Source organism: Armigeres subalbatus, chromosome 1 (assembly GCF_024139115.2).
Source record: "Armigeres subalbatus isolate Guangzhou_Male chromosome 1, GZ_Asu_2, whole genome shotgun sequence".
Lineage (NCBI taxonomy): Eukaryota > Metazoa > Arthropoda > Insecta > Diptera > Culicidae > Armigeres > Armigeres subalbatus.
The window spans coordinates 128,710,355-128,737,253 of NC_085139.1; the positions used below are offsets into that span (position 1 = coordinate 128,710,355).

Consider the following 26,899-nt stretch of genomic DNA (forward strand, 5'->3'; position numbering starts at 1 on the left):
TGGAGGTCAATGTAACATGGGTTTTCCACTTACCCCATCCCACTAGGGTAAGTGGAAAAACAACTTCTAATTTTAAAATCTTTTTCCATAAATTTCAAGCGACCAAAATGGTATGAATTACCGCACAGTTGGTGCAAAATTGACGGTTTTTGATAGCCCATTTTGATTGAACGCATTTAATTCATTTAAACTGGTTTTACACTAATTCAAACATGCACTATAGATTTTTCCTTTTACACTTCCCCCAGTGTACCTTACTAAGGTGCTTAAGTGTACGGATTTCGATGCCCCACGGTACTGTCCAAATAGATTTCCTCCCTACATATACAAACACCTTAAAAACAAATCTTACAATTATATATAAGGTATAAGATTTTGACAAGGTTCTTTTGCAGAACTGTTTTAAAATCTGCCATTCGCTGGTTGTGTGTATGCATAATTTAAAGAACATTCTTTAAATTTCACATTAAGTTTATACTAAAATGGCAAAACGACACCTTTCAACTTATAGTTTTTTCTTTCATCACTGCTTCCCTCAATATATAGTTCCGATGATACAAGTTTATGAGCACGTTATATGGCAACCAGTTGGTTGCTCGTCATCGCTATCGATGAAACTGCTCCATCTTATCTTTTGATGTGATTTCAAACGTGATTTATTGACTTTGTTATGTGTTGCACAGCTTCCGCAAGTTGCAAATAGATTTCTATTTGCCTTTATCTTTATATATCACACTCCAACTGGCGCATTGCTGACTCGCATTGAAAAGATATTAAGTGATATATTCCTAAGTTAAAAATCAGCTTGACTTTGTTTCCTGATCTATTTCTCAAGAATTTAGGTTGTAGAAGCAAGAGTTATTCAAACTGACTGGAAATAGAACCCAAATTTTGAAGTGCTGAGATATATATCGTGTATACCTTGCTAGGCTGGACTACCATCGATTTTTTTTGCCTCACTGCACTACACAATGTCATGCATCACAATACCTCAAAACGAATACGAATGAACACATTTAGTTGGATCGTATTCTCCTTTCTTGTATGTACTTGGTGCTAAGTCATAAATCATTGTTTCGTAGAATCAGATTCAATCCTAGAGTATACATGTCGTGGAAAACAATTGGATTGGTTAAAAGATAACTGCGTCGTGCATGCTTAAGGCTTGTGAGGCTTAGATTGTGCATCGGTATCAGTATCAGTCTCCATACAGAGTATCGGCATCTAGTTCTTATTAATAAAGTGTCTTGGATGAAATATTGCCCGTAAGGAGAAGTTAGGCGTCTTCTTCTGCAACAGACATGAGATTCCACTATGATTCTTGTAGGTGCTTTCTTCCTGCACTTTAGGAGTGGTATCTTATTATGTTCAAAGGATACACAATATCAATGCTGATGCTACACTAGCAGTGTGCATGCAATGAGATGCAAATATTCCAAATAATGTTCCAGATTGTGTACAAGATGGATGGTAAAATTTAACCAAATTAGTTGTTAAAATTTATGAATACGATAAACCTATTTTCTAGTAGAACTAAAAACAGTTAGCCTTGCGAACAATGATGAAATTAGTCCAATATGGAAAGCCGGAGATGGCGTGTTCAATTATCTGTCCGGTCAATAATGTTTTTTGGTGGGGAGCGAAGGCGAACGTTGAGTTGTCTGTTCGATCAAAAGGCATATCATTTCTGTTCGAAAACTTGGCGTAAAACTAATTTTTGGGGCTACATTTATCAAACTTTTTTCCACTAACATCAATTCTACGCTATTATTATTAGTGTTCTAGGTTCGGGTCGTCGCGGCCATATTTTGATAAATGTTCGACGACAATTCTCACGAAAAATGTGAATGATGAAATAAAAAAAGAATTTCATCTTATAAGCAAGATTTTCTTTAATCTTTCAATGCTTACTCTACCCCAAACTAGCGCGGATGGCAAATTTTAATACAGTTTTGCATAAGAATCGGGGAAGGGTCATTTGGCCGAAACCCATTAGGCCGAGTGCCACTAGGCCGAAAGTAGTTTGGCCGAATATACCATTTGGCCCAACAGACCATTAGGCTGTAGGTAATATGGCCGAATGGGTAATTTGGCCGAAAGGGTTATTTGGCCGAAAGGGTCATTTGACTGAAAGGGTCGTTTGGCCTAAAGGGTTATTTGGCCGAAAGGGTCGTTTGGCCGATAGAGTCATTTGGCCGAAAGGGTCATTTGGCCGAAAGGGTCATTTGGCCGAAAGGGCCGTTTGGCCGAAGGGACGTTTGGCCGAAGGGACGTTTTGTCACTTCTTACTGTGAAAAGTGAGTAGTGAAAAGTGGGTAATGAGACGTCTCACTGCTCATTTCGCGCTTCTCACTTTTTACAGTGAGAATAGAAAAATTAAGAATGAGAAGTGAGACGTCTCTCTTCTCATTCCTAATATCTCACTTTTCAAATAATTTATTCGGCTAAATGACCTATTCGGCCAAACGACCCATTAGGCCAAACGACTCTTTCGGCCAAATGACCTTTTCGGCCAAATAACCTTTTCGGTCAAATGACCTTTTCGGCCAAATGACCCTTTCGGCCTTATGACCATTTCGGCCAAACGACTCTTTCTTCCAAATTACCCATTCGGCCAAACGACCCTTTCTTCCAAATTACCCATTCGGCCAAACGACCCATTCGGCTAAACGACCGTTTCGGCTAAATAACCCTTTCGGGTAAACAACACTTTTGGTCAAACGACCCTTTCGGCCGAATGGGTTTATGCCAAATGAATCTTTTAATAGAGTATGAAAAAGCTTACATTTTGTGTATTAAAACCTTGCAGAATGGTACATGTCACGGTTTCATACAACAAATTGTTATCGAAAATGGTAACAATAAGCAAACAAACGGACTCGAGATCTGCCGTAATCTGGAAAAGTGACGTAACAGCCATTTTACAACATGCATGTTTTCCATTTTTCTGTTAAAGAGCTCGATGAGTAGTACTCGTTAACACCGTTTTTGGAAAATGGCGTATACGTCACTTTTTCAGATTACGGCAGAGATGCGGTAATATGTAAAATAGTAACAATGTATTGTAATACTTTGCACGCAGTAAAAAAAAGTAAGACCATGAATTGTCATAAGACGAGTTTGTACAATCCCATTGAAATTCCACCACTTAATTGTATCTTGACAGATACGTATTTCGACCTCAACAGTAAGGCCGTCTTCAGTGTCTTGTACTTGACTCGACTTGCGACTCGACTCTAAGTCGAGTCAAGTACAAGACACTGAAGACGGCCTTACTATTGAGGTCGAAATACGTATCTGTCAAGATACAATTAAGTGGTGGAATTTCAATGGGATTGTACAAACTCGTCTTATGACAAGTGCAGACATTCCACTAAAAAGCTCAAAACAATTTTCTTAATAAGATCATGAATAAACACAGCGATCTTCAATCAATGTGAGTATTCTGGCTTCGCAGTGTATGAATATGCACCACTAATACTTTACACACCCCTACTCGGTGACTCACAGAAATAAAGGCGAATCCCTCGCGACAACCCCTGGAATTCGTGGAAATGTGGAAAGGGGTGAAAGCGCGAACAGAAACGAGGATGGTGTGAGATCCAGGCAGTCGAGCTGAAACCAACCTTGAAAGAGGATCGCAACGACGATTGCAAACAACGAAAAGGAACCAGACAACCGCGTGTGGAAAAGGATCGGTTTGGTGTGATCCGCGTGAATTCAAAAAGTGTTCTGGATACGGCCCGAAACTATCGATCGGTCTTTTTCAAGTAGTGGTAACCAGCGGGTGCAATTCTACCCTTTTACGGTATTGGTAAGCAGCTATTCAATGTGGAAACCTCTGCGCTTTAGTAGCCGAATCGGTGAACCGTAATTAACTCCAGCGTCCACCGCCGCATTTGGATTTTTCCGTCGCTACCTGGCTGTCACCGGGCGGCGAGTAACCATTTTTTGACCGGCCCAAATTGAAATCCGCTCGTATTAAGCTTAACCTCGACAGGAATGTTTGCCAAACCGAGACTATTTAGATTCGGCCAATTCCCGTTCGCCACATGAGAATACAAGCCACCACGTGTCCAACCCTCGACCTCCGGCGGATAATCCAGACGAAAGTATCGACGATCCCTCAGTAATCGGACGCCTTCTGATCGCCGGTTCCAAGCCTCCACGTGTTCAACCATCGACCTCCGGCGGATAATCCAGACGAAATTATCGACGATATCTCTCAGTGACCGGACGCTTTCTGATCGCCGGTTCAAAGCCACTACGCGTCCAACCCTTGCCATCCAGTGGACAATCCAGAGGAAATTATCGCCGCTACCCGTCAGCGGCCGGCCGACTTCCAATTATTACAAAAGCTACTACGGGTCAATCCATCGTCATCCAACGGGCAATCCGGCCGGAAGTATCCTCGCTACCCCGCATTGGCAGGCCTGCGGAACCAAAGTCATCACGCATCCAAGCCTTGTATGTTTCCACGTATCACATCGCTTTCCACCTTATCCGAATGCGGACTCAACCGGGCTAATAGAACTGACAAGGTCAGTGGTGCAATTTATCAACAATGCCTGCTGAGTGTGATTCTTTTGTTTTGTATTTTTCTCTGCTCCTCTTTGCCCATGACGGTGCCTTTCAGTCAGCAAGGCAAAGCAGGAGTAGCTTAGCAAACTCGGTTTGCCAACAGCGGGCTGAAGCTGATGATCATTCGGCACAAATTTCCTGTCATTGTTTTTCAAGTGATAGTATTCACCCATGCATTTATATAGGGCCGTCGCATTCACGCAGCAGCGAGTGAACTGAATGGACTGTCACTGCAGGCTGCGTGTGCAATGAGAAGAGAGATCTTTTGTTTACATTATCTTTGATTGTTGCTGCTAATCATTTTCAGTTTCCACTGCTTGGAAGTGAGTGTGAAGAGGAAATGGTATCAATATCCAACAAAACAGACTGAGAATTCGCACCACTGGACAAGATATGTCCAAATTCATCGCATGCTAACAATGGGCTCCAACGATCCGATCGGCCGCACCTTTACTAACCCTAAAATCTAACCTTTTTGTCAAAACCAAAAAAATGCTTTGAAACAGACTAATAAATATTCTGTTTCACTACAATCCTTCCACTTGTTTGGCAACTCGTCATTGTAATGTCCACTTCCTTATAGATGTGTGAGATGAGATTTTCCGCGGCTAACAGGTGTCAAGCTAGTGTGGCCTTGCATCACGAATTCCTCCAGTGATTCAGAATTTCCTCCCAGTATTTAAAAGTTTTTCCAGGGACTTTATGCAGGGATTCGAGAGTTCTTGCAGAGATTTAAAATTTCCTCCAGCTATTCAGAAATTCCTACAAGGAATCAGAAATTCAGGAATTTAGAAATTTCTCCATTTTTTTTTCTAATTGGTTCATTTATTAGTATTACATCCAGTGACGACTTGGACAGCTCTGACATAAAAATCTAGAAATGTCGTGGGATTCCCAATAACTTTGATACGTAAAAAACAAAAGATATTTTAGTTCCCAGATAAAGATTGTCGCTGTCGTCGCTGTCCGGACATCTTTTGCTGGCGAGGATTGGGGAGCTAAATGTCAAAGAAGGAAAATAATAAGATTTGACGTTGTACTCAGCTATCACAATATCGAAAGGTTTCTCTTAATACATACTTGCAATGCAGTGCAACGCAATAAAACCATAAAGATCTCAAAGAGTTGATGATTTGCTGATAAATAAAAGTCAAGATTTGCATCCTGTGTCTCCTGCTCAAGTTAAACAATTGTCTTTTTCATATTGTCTAAATATTACAGGCAGTTTATTATTTTACTTGAATTTTCTTTATTTAATCAAAATCTCAGCTATTGTATTTGTTCTGTTAGTCTGTTCCTTACATTATTTATTCAATCAGCATTGAATCAGAATGAAAATACTGTTCCAACTCCAACATTTATCTCGACGGAGTCCCAAAATGACTGTTACCATACCCGTCCTATCGCTCACCTTGGCTCATTTCTCATTTTGGCAGCACAAATGTCAATGCATAGGTGATAAGCACATCTAAAAAACATTTTTGTGCGTACTGAATTATGAGCCTCCGTATGGCGTTATGTGCCTCCGGAAGTGTAATTTGCTTTAGAAATTAGATTCGTACGCAATTCACCTTAAGCAATTATATGTGTGGCTGAGAATAAAGGAAGCGTAATATCCTTCGTGTTTAGCATTCCTAACCCAAGATATATCATTTTTTCGAAGTTAGAAAACATCTTCTATCTTCTTCTTCTTATATATAATATAAAAATATAAAACCAATCTATGTATGTTTTGTGGTTTATATATGGTTTTGTTCAGAAAACGAACAATTCTGTGTAACTTTCAACTCCCAGGACCGCTTTCAACCAAATTTTGTACACATATTCACTACGAGGAGGCGATCATATGAGAGGAGATTTGGGAAACGGGGAAGGGGTCTGAAGGGAGGGGGTTTTGTCCAGAAAACGGGCAATTCAAAATAAATTATGAACCCCTGTTCCGATTTCAACCAAATTTGATACACACATTCTATATCATAAGGAAAAGATAACAAAGGGGGTGGGATGGTCATTGGAAAAAAAGGGGAGGGTATAGGGGGAGGTGTTGTCTTTGGAAAACGAGCAACTCAGTGTAACTCCCAACCCCTACCCGATCAGGAATGCATAACAAAATTATTACTCAATTCTATCAATTGTTGTTATTTAAAACAACGTGTGTTATAATTAGATAATTCGATAAAAATGCGTCTTCGGCCAGTTTTATTTCATATCAAGATTATAACAACATTAGTTATGTATATTTTCACAAAATAATTGCCTACATTTTTTGTCGACGTTGGAAAAAAAATCGGAGGTAATCACCTTCAGTATAACTTGAACCCGCTCGATATTAATACATAGCTGAAACAAAGTTAATTGCCTACATTATGGATAGAAATCCGTCGTGGTAGCGTACCAGATTTCTATCCGTGATGTAGGCAATTACCTTGAAAATAGATTTTTGTACAGACAAATTAGATCAACGTTTGTTATAATGTTGATATGAGTATATCAACCTCTGTTTTAATTTTGTTACAGCTAGAGGTATTCTTGATTTTTTTTTGTTATTTTAACAACTAACCAGCCAATTTTATAACACATTTTGATACAATATTTTTCTGAAATAAAAAACTCCCCTTGTTATAATTTTGTTATGCATTTTTGATTGGGTAGGACCGATTTCAATCAAATTTTGTAGACATGTTCACTATGAGGAGCCGATTGTATGGGAGAATAATTTGGACAAAGGGGGGGGGGGGGCTGGAGGGAGAGGTATTGTGCAGAAAAGGGGCAATTTAGTTTAACTTCTGAACCCTTGTACCGATTTCAACCAAATTTGTTACACACATTCTCTATCCCAAGGAGAAGATAACAAAGGGGGTAAAATTGTCATTGAGAAAAGAGGGAGGGTAAGGGAGAAAGGGGTTGTCTTTATAAAACGAGCAATTCAGTGTAACTCCAAACCCCCGGGACCAATTCCAATCAGATTAAATGATTAAATCATTCAACTCTATGATTAAAGATTATTATTAATGATTTATTCATTTTTGACAATGATGACTGATAATGATTAACGATTAAATTCATTTTTGACAATGATTAAGGATTGTGAATAATGACCAAAAAACCGTTGGAGTATGATTAACGATTACCGATCGTGATCAAATGTTGACACACTATGTGTATGATTAATGATTAACGATCGATATGATTAATGATTAATGATTATGAATGATCAAATTGAATGATTTGCATAGTGATCAATAATCGAGTAACCTTTATTCCAAATTTTGAAAGGTATAAAAATTATATGATTATGATTAAAGATTAATGAATAAAAGCAAGGAATGCATTGATCCAATGTTCCAGCATAACTTCTGTACCCCTTGCCCGATTTTAACCAAATTTGGAACAAACATTCTTTTTCTTAAAAAGGTGAAGATGATAGGGATGATATTTAGAAAACGGGAAGGTTGTGGAGAGACTGGCATTGTTCAGCTCTCAATCACCTTAGTGTAACTTCTGATCTCCCCTTAGCAGATTTCAGTCAAATTTGGAATACACATTCTTCATATTAAGGAGACGATAGTGGGTTAAGGATGGAAAAGAAGAGGTTGTGAGGGAGTTGTATTGTTTAGTTATCGATGAACTCAACACTTCATCGAAATCATGGTTTGCCCAGTGAAAAGCAATGATTAATGTGTTTCCTTCTGGATGGTGAATTTGATCCTTTCTTTAAAAATAGACGTTTTCTCGGAATAAGGCATCGGTGGATGTTTTTCCTTCTTTAGAAATAGACGTTTGCCCGGAATAAGGCGATTTTGGGTATGATCCCTTTTTCAAAATCAGTCAATGGTTTCAAATGAAATCTGCCTTCTTTTAATCAAATGATGAAGTATCAATGAGAAAACACAATTATCCTTTTGACAAATTGGTTTATTCATTTTCCGATTGCGAAAAAAATGCGAATCAAACTGGCAATTCCTAGCAAGGCCGGGTACATACAGCTGGTGATAAAATATATTCAACTCACTGTAGAGAGAGATGAGAAGAATTTATTATTAGCAGTTACGTCCAGATATGATCAGAGCGCTAGATATGTGCCATACTCATGCAAAGTCGTAGGAATTCTAGGGGGGGCTAACTTGATTCTAGGTGGGGCTATAGCTCCCCTGTAGTTACGCCAATGCTTTTGTTATATTAGGGATAATGTCTCGGAATTGAAAAAAAAAATCGAAATCCGATATCAGCTACAAAAAATCGATACGGTCAAATCTTCTTCTTCTTACTGGTATAACATCCCCACACTGGGACAGAGCCGCATCGCAGCTTAGTGTTCAATCAGCATTTCCACAGTCATTAACTGCGAGGTTTCTAAGCCAGGTTACCATTTTTGCATTCGTATATCATAAGGCTAACACGATGATACTTTCATGCCCAAGAAAGTCGAGACAATTTCCAATCCGAAAATTACCTAGACCGGCACCGGGAATCGATCCCAGCCACCCTCAGCATGGTCTTGCTTTGTAGCCGCGCGTCTTACCACACGGCTATAGAGGACCCGATACGGTCAAATATCGAACATAAAAAAATCGATACAAAATATCGATTAATCGGAGCGACAATATCGATTCCCGATATATCGTATCGGTATCGCCCATTCCTAGTGGAGCTACGTCCTCGTTCATGTTCACTTGGAGCTGGTGTATTAGCATTAGGTGACGGTTTTGGTTTCCTTCGCCTATCGCCTTTGAATTACGAGCGCGCGTCAGAGGGAGGCGCTGCGAAAATAATTAACTTGGATGGCGTCAGTAGCAGGCAGGCAAGTGAAATTTCGACTCAAGATGATGATTTTTTCAAATATTTTTTTGTGTACTTGTGATTGTTGTCAATAGTAACAAAAACAAATCAGTATATTGAGAGAAATTTCACTTTGCTGCTTTTGACGCCATTATGCGAATAGTTTTTTACAGCATCTCCCTCCGACTTGCGCTTATGATTCTAATGTTGTGGCTTCCGCTTCGGTAGCTTGTCGCCATTGACGATGTTTTTCTGAGCCTTGCTGCTGCTGCCTTTCCTCCGCCGACTTTCGGTGCCATGATGATTAGCAATCTGGTAAATAATTTTGGATCAGTTTAATAATGTACAGAGGAAAATTAAAATTCACAAATTTTACAATCAAACCTTTATTGTTTATAATTTTACAATCAAACCTATTATGTTTTCCATATCAAGAAGAGCAACTTCAGTCGAATACGCTTCAGATTTGTTAAGTCGAATTAGATTCGCAACTCTTAATAACTGATGAGTGTTTGAATGCCCATGTCGAAAACTCAATTGCTCATCAGCAAAAATTGAATCGTTTTAGTGCAAATCATAATCGCTTGGCGTCGGCAGCAGCGCAAGCACTCGTCGGAGGGAGGTGCAGCGAAATTTTAGACGCATTATTTAAAACGCTTTATTGAAAACAAATCGATTTTTTCCAAAACCATTATTTTACACGTGAGAAAGTTGAGCCGAGGAGACAAATATTTTTCAAAGTGCAAGACACAATTGCCTGATGACCGTATAGTACATTCGCAACGATGGTATCTGTAACGATCTCATCAGCGTTGATAAACATTTTCTATATTTCAAAATTGAATACGGCTAGTTGGTGGTCGTGTCTCGGATAAAACCTTCTACTTTTTATTAATACTTATTCCTGAGCGTGGAGACGTGACATTCTTAAGAGGTTTTTCTTAGAACGATGTCCTTGCAGGATTACCATCGCTTGTCGCAATTTTACTTCCGTAAATGGGTCCAACGTAAAACAAATACATGGGCTCAAGCAAAGATAGCAACGGGATCAGTTGGTACAAATAACACTGAGAAAAAATGTTGTTATTAACCTACAACACCTTTGAAAAAAAGCTCACTTTTCGTTCATAACAGAAGCGGGACTGCGTGAGCGATCCACGATCATGCTAGTCCCGGAAGGTTAGAATAGCTTTGGCTAGTATTAAAAGCTATATTCAGCAAAAAGGAAATTGAACCGCACGAGAATACAATGCGGGCACGATTCAACTTATGGTAAGACGGTATAATATGCCCCCCCTAAGGCAACTTCTTGATAACTTTTTACTTTTCAACGCAATTTATGCAAACTTTGTGTTATTTGGTAGTCCAGGATGTCGCAAATGCATTGCCCGTGAGTAGTCATATAAAAATATTTCAGTTAACACGTAATAAAGCTTTTTTGAAAAGTCGTAAAAAAATGAATTTTAAAAAGTGCCTGGGCAATACGCCCCACCTCAACCAAAGACGTTTATTTGCCCTTCATTAGTATTTTATCAATCCCATAATAAAAAGGCTACAAATCCTCATGCGCTTGACATTAAAAAACCAACATAGGTCCATTCAAGCAGGTGTGAATTAAATTTCAATATTTTCCATACAATTTGGAAGCAACTGCTGCAGGCTCGCTGCGCTTGTGTCCAGTTGGTAAGGGCATATCGTCCTGTCTACACTGGGGCGTTTTGGCCAGTGAAACATGTTTTCGAAAATCGTTACATTATCGAAGATGGAAGCAATTCTATATCATATTAACCACTGAGAAAAGTAATTTTGTTGCCCAACTGAGTGTTCCAGTGCAAGTTTTGCGGACAGTATGCCAGAGTCGCTCCAGAATGTTGAGCAAACAAACATGAAAAGTTACATCAAAACTGTAACTTTTTGTATTTCGCTATTATTTTCATTGTGTAATACAAAAATACTTCCACATTCACATAGTATGATGGGTTTACAAATACTTATAGGTACCAACTGTTTTTGACCCTTAATTAGTTATAATTTTCTAGAAATCAAAGGGGGGCGTTTTGGCCAGGTGGGGCGCATTATACCGTCTTACCCTAGTATTCAGTTAGCATTTCCTCAGTTATTAATTGACCCATTGCATGACTGTATATCTTGTGTGGCAAGTACAATGGATACACCATGCCCAGGGAGTCGAGAATGTTTCCCTCCCGAAAACATTCTGGACTGGACCGAGAATTCAAACTCGCCGTCCCTGAATTAGAAATCTTACTCTTTTGTTAGCAAGGCTAACTGGAGACCTATAAGGCTACATGTTCACTCCAAAAAAGAACTTGCGATAGGAGGGCCGACTTTTATGTGTTTGTCTGTACGTATATGTATGTGCGTGGTATGTATGTGTGTATGCAAGAATACTCACTCATTTTTCAAATCACTTATCCTTAATCAACTTTCTCGCAACAAGTTGCATTCAACAGGGAATCCTGTCTCGGTTTTCCCATTCAAAATTGGTCAAATCGTACTAGGAGCTCAAAAGTAATGTTCAAAATACACATTTTTTTTCCTATAAGCAAGGAAAAGATACCATTGCTGTGGATTAATCAGAGCTTTTGAAGGTAACATAGTAAGAAATGGTGTATTGGTGAAAGTTCCACAGCATAATTTTTACAGATTATTTAAAATTTTAGGTTTATGGTAAAACCTTGGTGCGACATCTTTTACATAAATATTTTTGATGTTTTAAATTACTTTAATTGTTGAATTCTTCTGTATATTTTTATATTCAATAGATAGCCGTCGTATCCATTTTCTCTTTGATTTCTTCTGTTTCCGATCTTAAGAACAAACATCCAGAAATCCACGTATTCTATGAAAAAATACACCTTTGGTAAGCCAATTTCATGGCTTCTTTTAGTTTCTCAATGAATGATCTCACTGTTTTTTTGCCTTTCTCTGTTGTACGAGTTGTACCGAAAGGCAATTATTTCACTCCGGAATCAAACTTTTTGTAATCATTTATGATGTGTATCACACTAAGGCGAAACCAAATGATTGAATCGAGAAAGGCATCATCACCGCTAGGGTGATTAATCAGAGTTTTTTTTTAGATACAATGTGGAAGCCAAAATCATCTAACTCGGCCAACAAAACAAACCTGTTAAAAGCTTTTCACTATCCTCACCGAATCTATAACAGAAATAGCGTCATAACGAGGTACTTTCAAATCAAATCGCAAAAAGTTTATCAGAATTCGTCGGATGAATTGCCTGTCTGAACTGAACAAACAACATGATTCTCGGTATTTATGTATGGGACCAGCAGGCGGGAAAATTAGTCTATTCAGCTTTTTCAGCCGAAACTGAATGACTTGATTTTCTTCTGGAAAATGTTTTCCGATTGAATATATTTTATGATACCACGTACCAAGGGTCACCTTTCCCACAATGAAGTTGATACAATAATGGCGAGTCGCATAAATTGTTAATATTAAACTGGCTAGCCAAAAGGCGTCAACATATCACACATATATATGAAACATGCTCCTACATCCCTTGCTTTGTTATTGAGATGGCTATTCGTACTTTGCTGTTCAGCATCGCAAAACGGTTTCTCTTCCGGATCTTGGTTAGACCTGTGCGCCGCCGCGCCGCCGCCGCCGGTGGTTTTACTCGCGCCGCCGCCGCCGGCGATTTTGGGCCGGCGCGCCGCCGATCATAATTTTGCCACGCCGATGACTAATCGCAATAAAAAAATTAATTAACTTGAGTCGAGTCGAGTAAAATAAGAGACACTGAAGATGGCCTTACAGGGACGAAATACGTATTTGTAAGACAATACAACGTGGTGGAATTGATTGGAATAGTACTAAACTCGTGTTATGATTGTTGTTGTTAGTTAGTTGTTAGAATGTTGTTGAGGTAGAACTCGTCAGAATTCAATTTCAAATCTACCTCAAGTGATGGTGCCTCTAAGACAGTGTGATGACAAACATTGGATAATGAATTGGTTGGTCGTATAGTTGTGAATTTGAATTAGGCTGTATCTAGTAGATTTAATCTACTAATGGCCAATTTCTTCACCTCACCTTCACCTTCACCTTAACTCTTCAGCGGTGCTTACCCATACGCTTAAACAAGGTTTAAGGCCGAAGCGGAGGTGAAGAAATCGACCCTAAGAAGAATAATACAAAAAATCTTGAAATGGACTTTGGAATTCATCTATGACAAAGCCTTATTCAGTCGGGCACCTAAATCTGTAGGCAGTGTTGTCTTATACTCTGTGCAAAAAAAATCTGCTCTTCGATTTTACTCCATCCAAACGATTTTACAATCTTAACTAAGTAAGTGCAACTAATAGAAGGCTATTTGAATTTTGTAAATGTCCATCGTTTAGATGGAGTAAAATCAAAGAGCAGAATTTCTTGCACAGAGTGTAAGACAACACTGCCTGTAGGTGACTCGCAAATTATGTTTGTTGTGGCACATAAGCTTTTGTGAAGGTTTGAATACATCCTCAAAGCGCCAAAACCACTTGGTATATTTCCTAGTACATTCCTCCAGATATTCCTCCGAAAAGTTTCAATAAAAAACTTTAGAAAATTACTTTATGTATTCTTCCGGAAATGTGTTACAAAATTTCTCCGAAAATTCTTTCAAAAATTCCATTACGGATTTCTCCAGAAAATCCTTCACGAATTTCTTCAGGAAATTCCTTATGGAATGCATACAAAAAATTGTTTCATTAATTTCTACGAAATTGTTGTTAAGAATTCCTTAGAAGAATCGTTAAGGAATTCCTTCGGAAGTTTCTTTAGCGATTCCTCCGGATATTTCTTAATAAATTTCTCAAATTCCATTTGGAGTTTCTTCAAAAACTGTTTAGTAACTCTTAAATTTTTTAAAGGAATACCTCCTCATGAATTTCTTCGGTAATTATTCTATGCATTCCTCAAATAAATTAATTTATAAAGGGATTTCTTCCTAATTTTCCTAAGAAATTTCTTCAGAACTTCTTCCAGCAATTCCTTTAAAATATTATCCTAAAATTCTTCCAGAACTTCCTGCAGGAATTCCATCGAAAATGCCTTCTTTACGAAATTCTTTCAGTAATATCTTCAGATTTTTTCAGTGTTAGTTTTTTAATTTATTTGTTCTATTTTTTCAAAAATTCAATTAGCAACCGAAAACTGTTTCATTATCTAATTAATTTTCAATGGATATCCTGATAGAAACTTATAAAGAAATCCCTGATGCAATATCCAAAGGAATTATTGGTGGAGTTTTTTTAGATTATTCAAGGAAATTTGTTTGAGGAGCTCTCAAATGAATTTTTGGAGAAGGTTTTGAAGAAATTCCTGGAGGGTTTTGTGCAGGAATTTCTAAATGTATTTCTGAAGGCATTTTTAAAAGAGAGCCTGAATGAATTTTCGAAAATAATTCCCGTTTGAACTTCTTTAAGAGATTTTGAAAGTATTTCTAAACAACTTCCCACAAACAACGTAGGCCAAATTTTCACGTTTTCAAACCCACCACCCCTTCCATCCTAGTAGACTTTTCCAAAACCCCTCCCCCACCCCCTTGAAGTCTACGTAGACTTTTTCAAATTTAACAAAATGTCATATGTGATTGGAAAAAAGTTGGAAATCAACCACGTTTTCAGCAATTCAGATATACAAATCCATTGTAAACACTACAGTAAACTTCAAATTTTTAAACCTAACAAAATCAAACTGAACAAAATCCAACTCAATATCAAAAAAATTCAAAACGAAATCAAATTAAATTCTCTGTCCATAGCTCCTGAAACAAAATCTCGAAGCCTATTAACTTAATTTCTGTTGGATTTGATTCCTCCTATAGGTGTGCGCCACCGCCACCGGCACTTGCATATGCTTAAAATCTGTCACGCATCTGAATTATAATTCTTCATGCCGGTTCAAATTTGTAGAAAACCCAAGAATTTTCAGAATTTCGAAAAATTTCGAGTTGAAATTCCGAGAACATCAAGTCTACATTCCAAAAGTTTGTCGTTGAAATTCCGTAGAAATTCCTGATTGATAACCTTCAAAGTTTCCAGGTAATACGCCAAAGAACTCTCCGTGATAATTCCGTTATTTTCTCGAAAATTCCATTCCGTTGAAATCACAAGAATTTTTCTAAATTCCAAAAGTTTTCCTGTTAAAATGTCGAGTAATTTTCCGTGAAAATTTTGAATTATTTCCCGTTGAAACCATGCTAAAGGTTTCCTACGATATTTTGACATTTCTCTTGCAAAGTAGGAGCGATTTCCTGAAGAAATTTAAAAAAAATCCTATGGACATTCCAAAGAGTTTTCCAGATAACTTTCGGTGGAAATTATAAAGGATTTCAGTTGAATTTGTGGTGAATTTATCGTAAAAAATAAAATAAATGTTCATAAAAATTACAAATGCTTTCTTACAAGAATTGTAATATTTTTCTAATCTAATCTAATCTAATCGAACACAAACGCAGCCAGTACAAAGAAAGCATCCTGGAAAACTATTGAGTTAGATGACGCCCAATAATTTTTCTTGTCAATATTGAGGCTCACAGCATACCAGTGGTATGACATAAACTTCAAAGCGGCCAGGCCCACTGCGTTGTGTTTGCCGCAGAGATGATTCTTCGAGATGTATCGTGTTCAAGTAGTCACTTCAACATGATACATATCACGAATCTACAGGGGTTGAAGGATGCGTGGACATACTGCAAAAATTATAATACGCACCGCGTTCTTTTTAAGTTCTTATTTTGGTAATTGTATATAAATAAATATGTAGTGAAATGAATAACATTATGATAAGAAATTATATCAAATTTTCTATATATTTGTAGAGTACAACGTCAACTAGGAGCCGAAGCTGATTCGGGATGTACATCTCTTGTAGAAGCTGGAAATTGTAAAGAATTTATTTATTATTTAGAATGTTATTTATCAGATAGCAGTTTATGTTCCAGGAAGTCGTCTACGTAAAGGTTACATGGCAGGTTGTGAAGCTTTCCTTCCTGGGATGATTTGTAGTGGGCTATGAAAATGTTAAATCAGTATGAAGGTACATAATACAATAATATAAATATATAAAAGCATAAAAATATGATTTTTTTAATATGAAAATAAGAAACATAAAAATATAGTGTAATAATAGAATAAATATTGATATATGAAAATTTAAAAAATATGATAACATGAAAATAAAAAATGAAGATACAAAAATATGAGTACATAAAAACATGAGAATATGATAATATTGCAAATGTTAAAATATAAAATGTGATATTAAAGTATTAAATTTTGAGAATATGACAAAATAAAAGAAATGAAAATAAGATAAAATAAAATTATTAAAACACAAAAATATAGAAGATGGAAATATGAAAGTATAAAAAATAATATAATAAAAATATAGAAATATGTAAATATGCTAATTAAATTATAACAACATGAACGTATGAAAATATAAGAAAGGCAAAAAAATTAAAATATGAATATTAAATATTTCAAACTACAATATGAAAATATGATATGAAAAAAAATACAAATATATGAAAATACAAAAGTATACAAATATGAACATATACAAGTATAAAAAATGTGAAAGCATAAAAAAAGGCATAATAATATACACATTAGTATAAAAATAGAATAAAATATAAGAGTAAGGAAAATATGATAATATTTTAATATGAAATATTATAATATGAAGGTGTAATAACATGAAATTATATAAATATGAAAATACAAAAATATAAAACATAAAATATCAAATTTGAAAGTGAAATGTTAAATTTAAAGAAATATGAAACTATGATAATATTATAACATATTAATATGAAAATTTTAAGACACAAAAATAATAGAATGTAAAATATGAAATTATAAAAACATAGAAATTAAAAAAAATAAAATGTAAAAATATGAAAAATAAATATAATGAAATATGAAAAATAAGTATAATAAAATATGGAAAATAAATATTTTACGAATATATAAAAACACGAAAGCATGGCATTGCTCCGGTATATTTCGTGGACTGGAAACTAGTGATACTCATGTTTCCTTTGAAATCTCTGTTCAGATTGCTATCAGAAATCAAGGTGGGTGTAATCCTTAATTTCAATCTGTGACAAAAATGACAAAAGCATTAGAATTACTATTCCTGGCCACGCTTGTCTGTACCGTTACTAGGGAGAGAAGGAATAAGTATCACGGAGATGGATATTGGGAAGGTATTCGTTGGGTCAGGATGTGCCTGTAGCTGGCAATGTGACCATGGTAGAACTTACCCCGTAACACACCACGAAGAGGTATCTACCCAGCATTACGGGTATTACAAGAATTGTAATATTTTTTTGTGAAAACTCAAAGAGTTTTTGGTGGGAAATTCAAATAATTTCTCGTTAAAGTTTTCAACAATTTCTTTTTCCATCGATAATTCCAAAGAATTTTCATTAGAACTGCCGAAGAATTTGCCGTTAAATTTCAAAGAATTTCGCTTATATGTATGTCCAAAGAATTCCTCGCGAAAATTCCAAGAATTTCAGAAATTAAGAAAAATTTCCCGGGGACTTCCCAGAAAATCTTTAGTGGAAATTCTGAAGAAATTCTCACGGAAATTTCGGAGAATTCCCCTTACAAGTTCCAAAGAATGTCTTTTGGAAATTCCTGCCGACAATCAAATGATATTTTAGTAGAATCTACAATGTAATCAATGTAATCCAAGTGGAAATTTTGAAATTTTTTCGAAATTTTGTATAGAATATTTTGGAGAATGCTCAACACAGAAGAATTTGCTGTTGAAATCATGATATTTTTAAGCCGTAGTTCAGACTATTACTTCAGTGAAATCCATAAGAGATTCGAGAGATTATTTCGGTAAAATCTTGCAAAAAAAAACGGAAAAATCGAAAAAAAATCAAACAAGTGAACTTCGCACGAGGCTGCTGTATGAAAAGTTTTCCGAAAAAAAAATAGAAAAATTCTACGTAGACTTTTCGTATACCCCTGCCCCCCTTCGTAGACTGACGTAGACTTTTTTGAACCCCCTCCCCCTCAAGAGTCTACGTGGTTTATGGACAACCCCTAAAGGAATTTCTGAGGGAATATTTGAAGGAATTTCCGGAGGAATTCTCAAAGCAATTTATGAAGAAATTTCTAATACATTTTCAGTGGAAATGCCTACTGGTATTTCTGAAGTAATTCCTAGATTTCTCCAGTATTTTTTGTAATTCTTAAAAAATCCTATGGAGATTCGTCCATGAATTCCCTCGGATATTACCTCAAGGAGTTCTACAAAAACTCCTCCGAAAACGAATTTCATAAAGTCTTTCGAAAATTCTCTCAGCTATATACTGAAATTTCTCTCAGTAATTAGTTCGGAATAGTTCCTTCAGAAATTTGCTTAAGAAAACCTTGGGAAAATCGTTAAGTTGTTTTCCCGAAAATTCCTCAAGAAATTCTTCTAAGAACTCTTTTGGAATTCCTTGAAAAGTTCTAGGACGAAATTTCCTCAAGAATTCCTGAACAAGTTCCTGAAGGAATATTCGTAGAATTCCCTGAAGGTTTTTTTTTCAAAGTCACTCATGAAGAATCTTCTGACAGTCTTGGATATCTCCGAAAATTCTTTTGGACATTCCGTCAAGACTTCGTTCAGAAATTCGGATATACCTTCTGAAAATCCTTCTTTTTGAAATATCTACAGAGAATGTTTTAGGAGTTTCTTAGGAAATTGTTTCAAAATTTAAAAAAAAATCTCTAAAAACTCCTTTAGAAATTTATTAACGGATTCCTTCACAAATTTCTGTCAGCTTCGGAATTTTGCTTTGGAATTTTTTTTGAAAATAAATTTGATATTCCTTCGGAGTTCCTTGACAATCATTGTTCCTGAAATTCCCATAGGAATTCTTCCAAAACTTGTTTAAGCAATTTAATATAGAATTTCTCAGGGTAATCCTTTAAAAATTCCTCCTGAAAATTCTTTTGTAACTTCATGAAGCTACCTACAGACACTGACAAAACTAGCTTTGTACACATCGTTGATTCGTCCAGTCGTCCTGTACGGCCATGAATCATGGACGTTAAAAGATGCAGATTATCAAATTCTCAAAGTGTTTGAGTTGAAAATAGTGTGCTCAATACTTGGCAGCGTGGTGGAAAATGGTAAATGGAGCAGTCGAATGAATGAACCACGAGTTAAACCAAGTATACTAAAATGCAGACATAGGCAGGTTGATAAAATAAGGCAGATTACAGTAGGTTGGACATGTAGTGCTTATGCAGGAAGAGAGACCAGCAAAAGAACTTGCAGAGAACCTGGAACATGTCGTCGGCTCTGGGGTGTGCAATCGAGGAAGATGCGGAAGCAGCCGCTGATGCATTTTGGAAATACTGTTAGGAATTCCTTCGAAATGTCTGTGGGGATTTGCTCAAAATTTTCTTAAAAGGTTCCTACTACACTTTCCAACACTACTTCAGGGATTTTCTCGGAAAGTCCTTTAGAAAATTCTCTTAGGAATTCCATCAGGAAATAGTTCATTCTTTAATAAATTTTCGAATGAATATATTTTATCTTTTACTAAAGGAATTTCCCAAAGAGAACCTGAATGGATTATTCTTTCTAAAATAGAAAAATTCTGCAGACATTGTCATAGGATTTTACGAAGGAATTCCTAATGAAATTTACTGAGAAATGCCTGTAAGAATAAAAAAAAATATAGTTTCCTCCAGAAATTCTTTCAGATTTCAGGAAAATAGTAGATTTTTTCGGAAACTTAGTTATTTTGAGATCAAAACGACTGAAGTGCATCTAAATCCTAAATTTGAAATAACTTTTGAAAAAAGTTATTACCAATTTGCTCTATGACACCGAAATCTAATTCTTCACTTCCCTAGCAGCACACATGTTTCACATAGGTTACTGCAACTCATATGTGACCAAATTTGGTCACAATCAAGTTGCTGCAACCATTTTTGTCTGACTTGTGCTGCTCGGGTTAGGGGTCACGAAAAAGTAAAGCAGGATTTATTGTTAAAATTTGATTAATCAAAATCAAAGAGTAACAAAATAGTGGTAATTCAAATAACATTTTGAAATCAGGTATTGATTAGTATCGCCGGCAATTGACTATTTTGAATGTGCTGTTTGATGATCGGCAAACGCAGAATATTGCAATTTTAATCCACTGTAGTCGGTTTTTATACGGCCGATTCCTACCGTGTGAATCAATCCAAAAATCTGCGGTAAAATTGATTTTTCAGCCATTGATTTTTTCATCCACGCCGGTTCACGCCGCCGCCGCCGCCGCCGATAGAAGTCAACGGCGCGCCGCCGTGACGCCGCCGCCGCCGGGGTAAAAGTGACCACCACGCCGCCGCCGCCGATGATATGACCGGCGCACAGGTCTAATCTTGGTACGGAAAACGGTAGGTGGGAATGGGATACGAGAACGAGGGTGGCTTTGTATGTTCTGTATTGTACCGTATATTATTTGTGTCCTTTGATTCCTACTCGGAATTTTTATACCCATCCTTGTTTGCTGCTCGGACATGAATGTTGATATCTCAGATGGTTCATCTGTCTGGCAAACGGCATGGATCGGACCTCAGCATGGAATGTTCTGGACATACAAATAATTAATCAATGCCTTTTGATTTTGCCTAGATAAGCATCATTCCATTTCCTCATTCAACTGTTAAAACATTTGTGACTGATTTGGGAGATTAATTTAGCACTAACCCCCTTGTATCGGCATTTCCAATTAAATTATTTCGCAGAAATGAATGTTAAGGACACTCATCACGGAATCCAATTTTCAAAGTACTCGCGTTTTCAAGGGCATGTGTACTCAATACGGAGGCAACGCACCACTGTCATTTTTATTGTTTCAGCTTTGCTGCGTCGCAGCATGCGTGAAAACGTAAGAATGACAGTTGTGCGTTACTTCCGTATCGAATGGTGTGCCCTTGAAAACGCGAGTACTTTGAAATTTGGATTCCGTGAGAAGAAGTATTTCTTTATTCGGAGCAGTAATTGCACTGCTTGGCTGAAGCCGGGTGATACCGTCTTGAAATGGCTGTGGGCTATGCCCCAGCTGCCTTCCGTCCGTATAACAGAGGCAGGTTTTGGGGCACCCGTCCTAATCCAGCCGACTGGCCTATTCAACCAGATGAGAGTAGGACCAGTTGATTCCTTTCTGGTTTTATTCTGAACACCGAGCAAAGATTACCATGAGATCAAGAAGGCTGGTTCGAAAGCATCCCTAAGCTGGATCCAACAAACATGAATAATGCTGAAGTGACCAACAAAGCAACGGAGGCGAACCCCTTGAAATTGATGATGTGTGGGCACGTTGTATTCGCGGCATTTCTGCGGAACCGGTTGGCGGAGATAGGGACAAGCAGACGAGCGGATGAGAGCGTGCGAGATGAACCTCGTCTTAAGGGAGGGCTTACAGGCGGGCGTAGTTCTAGCCCAGGAAGTCCTGAGTGAGAGTGCTCTACATGACGAGGTGATCCTCCCATGCAAGCAGCTGGACGACAGCGGTAGAGATCACCTCGGTAATCAGTAGAGTGGTGGTAGCACAGGAATTCATCTGCCTGTATAGAGGACCGCATGAGTCGCAGATTGCCACGATAATGGACAAGTGGTTCCGCTTCCCCTTCCGAAGACAATGTTAGCCATCCACCGCTAGTTTGCATCGGTGGTGATAAAATCGAGGTGGTAGAAGAATTTGTGTACTTGGGCTCACTGGTGACTGCCGAAAATGATACCAGCAGAAAAATTCGGAGACGCATAGTGGCTGGAAATCGTACGTACTTTGGACTCCGCAAGACGCTCCGAGCGAACTGAGTTCGCCGCCGTACCAAACCGACTATCTACAAAACGCTCATTAGACCGGTAGTCCTCTACGGACACGAGCCCTGGACGATGCTCGTGGAGGACCAACGCGCACTTCCAGTTTTTGAAAGGAAAGTGCTGCGTACCATCTATGGTGGGGAGCAGATGGTGGACGGTACGTGGAGGAGGCGAATGAACCACGAGTTGCATGAGCTGCTGGAAGAACCATCCATCGTTCACACCGCGAAAATCGGACGATTGCGGTGGGCCGGGCACGTAGCCAGAGTGTCGGACAGTAACCCGGTTAAAATGGTTCTCGGTAACGATCCGACGGGCACAAGAAGGCGAGGTGCGCATCGAGCAAGATTGATCAGGGATTGATCAGGTGGAAGATGACTTGCAGACCCTACGTTGGCGACATGTAGCCATGGACCGAGCCGAATGGAGAAGACTTTTATATACCGCACAGGCCACTTCGGCCTTAGTCTGAATAATAAATGAAGATTTCCTATCCAGGAAGTGGTGAACAGTGCAGTGTACTTCTGTAGCTACTATGCACCAAAAGGCCAATTCACACAGATAGTCGAACGGCTTACGTCAGTCCTGGTGGGTCGCAAGCCATAGTCATTGCAGGAAACTTTTATGCGTGGGTGGGCAAGCCGCTGTACTAACCGTAAGGGGCAAACGCAGCTAGAAGCTTAAGCCATGCTGGACATGGTCAACAATTGCTCCCGAAGTAATATCCGGTGAAACGGAGTGGAAGCGATAATGGATGGTTGACGATAGTTACACCCACAGTGCTCATCTGGCAATCCGGTGCAGGATAAGCAACGAGGCAAGGAGAGAAAGCCAGGGAGTTACTCCTGCAACACGAGCTTGGATGGACGACAGTGACACGTTCAATCAAGCTATGGGCCTGGAGGAAAACAAGGAAAGTCGGACGGGCTCTGGTACGAGCGTGTGACGCTATCAAATTGCAGCCTACCGAGCAACCTGACTGAAGGCTAAAAGAAGACTGGGGGTGACACTTGAGCAGCAACTGACGGTGGCAAAGTTCCACGACCAGAGTAAAGCGCCTGGTCCCGAACATGGAAAACGGTGCAGACAATATCTGCGGCTGCGGCATCACTTCCAAGAGATCTCTCACACTATAGGGGGTGATGCTCGATGATAGGATGAGCTTCAAAAGTAATGTCGACTACGCTTGCACGCGCGAATTTATATTCATCACTGGTACGAATTCGACTTGTGCGCCGATTTATATTTTATCGGTGGCGGCATGATAGATCATTTTCAGCCAGCGGCGTGGGCTAATTTTATGCATAGAAAATCTTCGGATTTCTTTGGAAGCTTCCAGAAGTTCCCTCGTAACTTCTTTCAGGAATTCCTCCGGAAGTTTCTCCAGGAATTCCTCCGGAAGTTCTTCCAAAAATTTCTTCGGAAGTTCCTCCAGGAATCCCTAAGGAAGTTTTTTCTCAAATACCTACAGCTACATCTCCGGAAGTTCCTTCAGAAATTCTTCCGAAAGTTCCTTCAGGAATTCGTAAAAATATTCCTCCAGAATTTCTCCTCCAAAAATTCCCCCGGAGGTTCCTACAGCAATTCCAACGGCATTTTCTCCGGAAGTTTGTCCATCAATATCTCCGGAAGTTCCTCCAGGAATTCCTCCAGATATCCCTCCGGAAGCTCCTCCAGGAGTTCCTCCGGAAGTTCCTCCGTAAGTTCCTTCAGAAATTTCTCCGTAAGTTCCCACAGAAATTCCTCCATAAGTTCCCCCAGAAATTCCTCCGGAAGCTCCTTCAGGAATTCTTCCGGAAGCTCCACCAGGAATCCGGAATTTACATCAGGAATTCCTCCGGAAGCTCCTCCAGCAATTCCTCAGAATATTCCTTCAGAAATCTCTCCAGAATTTCCTCCGGTAGTTCCCCCAATAATTCCTTCGGTAGTTTCCCTGAAAGTTCCTGCAACAATTTCTCCGTTCCTCCAGGAATTCATTCGGATATTTTTCCAGAAAATTATCCAATAGTTCCTCCAGGTATTCCTCCAGAAGTTCCTTCAGTAATTCTTCAAGAAGTACCTCCAGAAATTCTTCCGAAATTTATCTGAAAATTTCTCCATGAATTCTACGAATGTTCCCTAAGGAATTTCTTTGTTCTGTAGAACAATTTTTATATTTTTGCCATTTTTAGTAAATACTCCTTAAAATTCTCAAATGATAGCCAATTTGACCCCCCATAAGTAAATAATGACGAAAAACTAAAGTATTAGCTTTTTTGCATAATCGCTAGTAAGGTTGCTGTATGATGAAATTCGAGTATGGTGTTGGTATGTATTAAATATTATATGCTGATTTATGCCGATACTATTTGTGTGTTTCAATTACATTATAACATACAAACACATGCATTCATAACATTTTCCACAATGTAGGAAGCGCTTCCGCGTTTGGCAGCTACTGTTTTCAATCGTTATTTTGAACGATTTCACAAAAGGCCAATCTATTCGAATTTAGGTGGACCTGTTCTGAACGGTGACACCGGAACAATGATTCTTGTGGTCTTATGTTCAGTCACCATGAATGAAAGATAAAAGTTTCTAAAGAAAACTCCCTATGCAATAACACATTCGCACAATGATCGAACATCACGTAGAAACTGGCAAAATGTTATTATTTTATTTGACTCCCCCAAGCAGACGTAAATAGTTTATTAATAGCAAATCGCCGACATTAATATAAGAATGTTTATGTTATCATGTTATGCTATTTGTAAGAAGTGAATAATATCTCGAGCTATAGTTTGTTCTCATCATTTAAATTGATATTTAAATTATATTTCGGTGCAATTTTTTTGTATTGTTGCCTATTCTTTAATCTCTTATATCAATCAAGCCCATATCGTATTTTGCTATTCAGATCATAGCTTTATTTGGAAGTAAATTAATTATCGTTGAATGTTAGTGAAACAATGCTAATATGTCGAATTAACAGTTTCAAAGTGATTCGACCCCTCTGTGATTCTCGTAGAACGGTTATGCAGGACTCTAGTGGAACATTGTGGCTCCTGCTTCCGTGCTATGTGCAAGCAAGAGTAATGCCATTGCATGGTTCTCGATTGATGATACCAACCTGCATCATGCTGACTGTCTTCTATGGGAATGCTTCCGGCTGTAATGATGGAACTCGACCACCTGCCATTTGAAACCAATAGTTTCGACCTGTACGACGACGAGAAGAAGGTGGAGCTGCCGTACTTATTGCAATTTATCCGGATTCGCTCGGCCCGCTGGCGGTTAACCGATAAAGATGCCAATGGCGATAATGGTCGCTTATGCCGCTGCAGGTTGTAATGATGACAATGATGATGATGATGGTGATGACACGACGTTGACGATGATGACAGTGATGGATGGACCTCTTAGAAGAATGCGACGGACGTTTGCTCTATTTCTGGTTATAAAATGTCCTGGCCCTGGCAGCTACCGGTGCGAGTCGTTTTTGTTGGTAGAGGCATGTGGCGGGTACTGCCGTGCCGTTGGCTTCCCGGGCCGCAATAAACGATCTGCAATGTAAACAAGAGAGGAATAGTGTTATCGTATGGTTGGAGTGCAAAATTGAGTTAGTAAAATTAACCGAAACAAAGTGTGTCTATGCAGTTTTGAATGGTACCGTAAGCCATATTTTGACATGGTTTGATAATTATTTTCAAATGAAGTATATTTTCAATATACCTAGTACATAATATCATCTGGTCGTGTAATTTTTGGTTCTTCTAACGATAACCACACTCAGAAGAAGTTTTCAACAAGGAAAACACATATCTGTGATTCTCACAAATTTTAAATAGTGGAAGTAAATTGAAGAGTTAAATCTTATAATTGCGAAAGGTTAGTAATTACACTTAAAGTCTGTACAGGAATGTGAGATGAAAAACTGGAACAGTGACATTAAATGTGTGCTGTACTCCCATTTTTTTTTTTAAATATCCATATGATGTGTCTCTCTGAAGATACGACACTAACATACCATCTAGCAAACAAACAAAGCGCTATTTAAGTTATCTTACACTCGTAACTATTTTGTTGCTATAGTAAGTGTGCACCTACGGCAGAAGAGTGCACTCCTGGTAAAATTAATAGGTCAAATACCTCCAAAGAGACCAAGCTATCATCCGCTTACATTGCATGCCAACTGGGAAACTAACAAAACCAGAAGTTAATTCCCCAGTACAGTGATACAGCTGGCTCTTCTTTTTAGCTTGCTGACAATTTAAGGAGATGGTATATATTGACAAACAAAATATTATTTTTCATAAGAACGAATTTGAAAAAAAAAACATGGATCCAGCTCATCCAATGATGTATCAGCTCAAGCAATTTATTCCAGCTTCGTCTTTTTGTGACACAACTTGGCTAGCAAGCGTCTTCACCTTATATTGTGTGAAAAGCATTGGGTTCCAAAGTTCAGTTCCAAGCTGCCAACTCCAATGTCGCAGGTCGTCTGCCACTGACAGAGGATGTGAGTGTTTGAGCCGCTACTGGTTTTCTTGTAACAAGATTCAGACGCTTTGCAGGCAGAAAACTTTCTCCTTCTTGGGATGTAGGGCGTTGGTTGTCACGCGGTACACAACTGCGACAGAACGCTGCAGAGGAGCATTATTCGATATCACTAGGTGCACATTTCCATGGCTGGCA

The 26,899-nt window shown here is 38.2% G+C and overlaps 1 protein-coding gene across 3 annotated transcripts in view; it reads right to left on the reverse strand.

The window, feature by feature from the left end:
* LOC134205121 (allatostatin-A receptor-like) overlaps positions 1–26,899 on the reverse strand; it is a 329,283-nt gene that overhangs the window by 15,801 nt on the left and 286,583 nt on the right. For 2 of the 3 annotated variants that reach the window (XR_009978062.1, XR_009978061.1), the window contains exon 4: positions 25,335–25,767. Coding sequence is in view for 1 of the 3 variants with exons in the window: in XM_062680065.1 (XP_062536049.1) it covers positions 25,660–25,767 (108 nt within the window). In the remaining 2 variants the exon portion in view is untranslated. Of the gene's footprint in view, positions 1–25,214; positions 25,768–26,899 lie in introns of those variants that run through there. The other variant, XM_062680065.1, reaches the window with a different exon arrangement.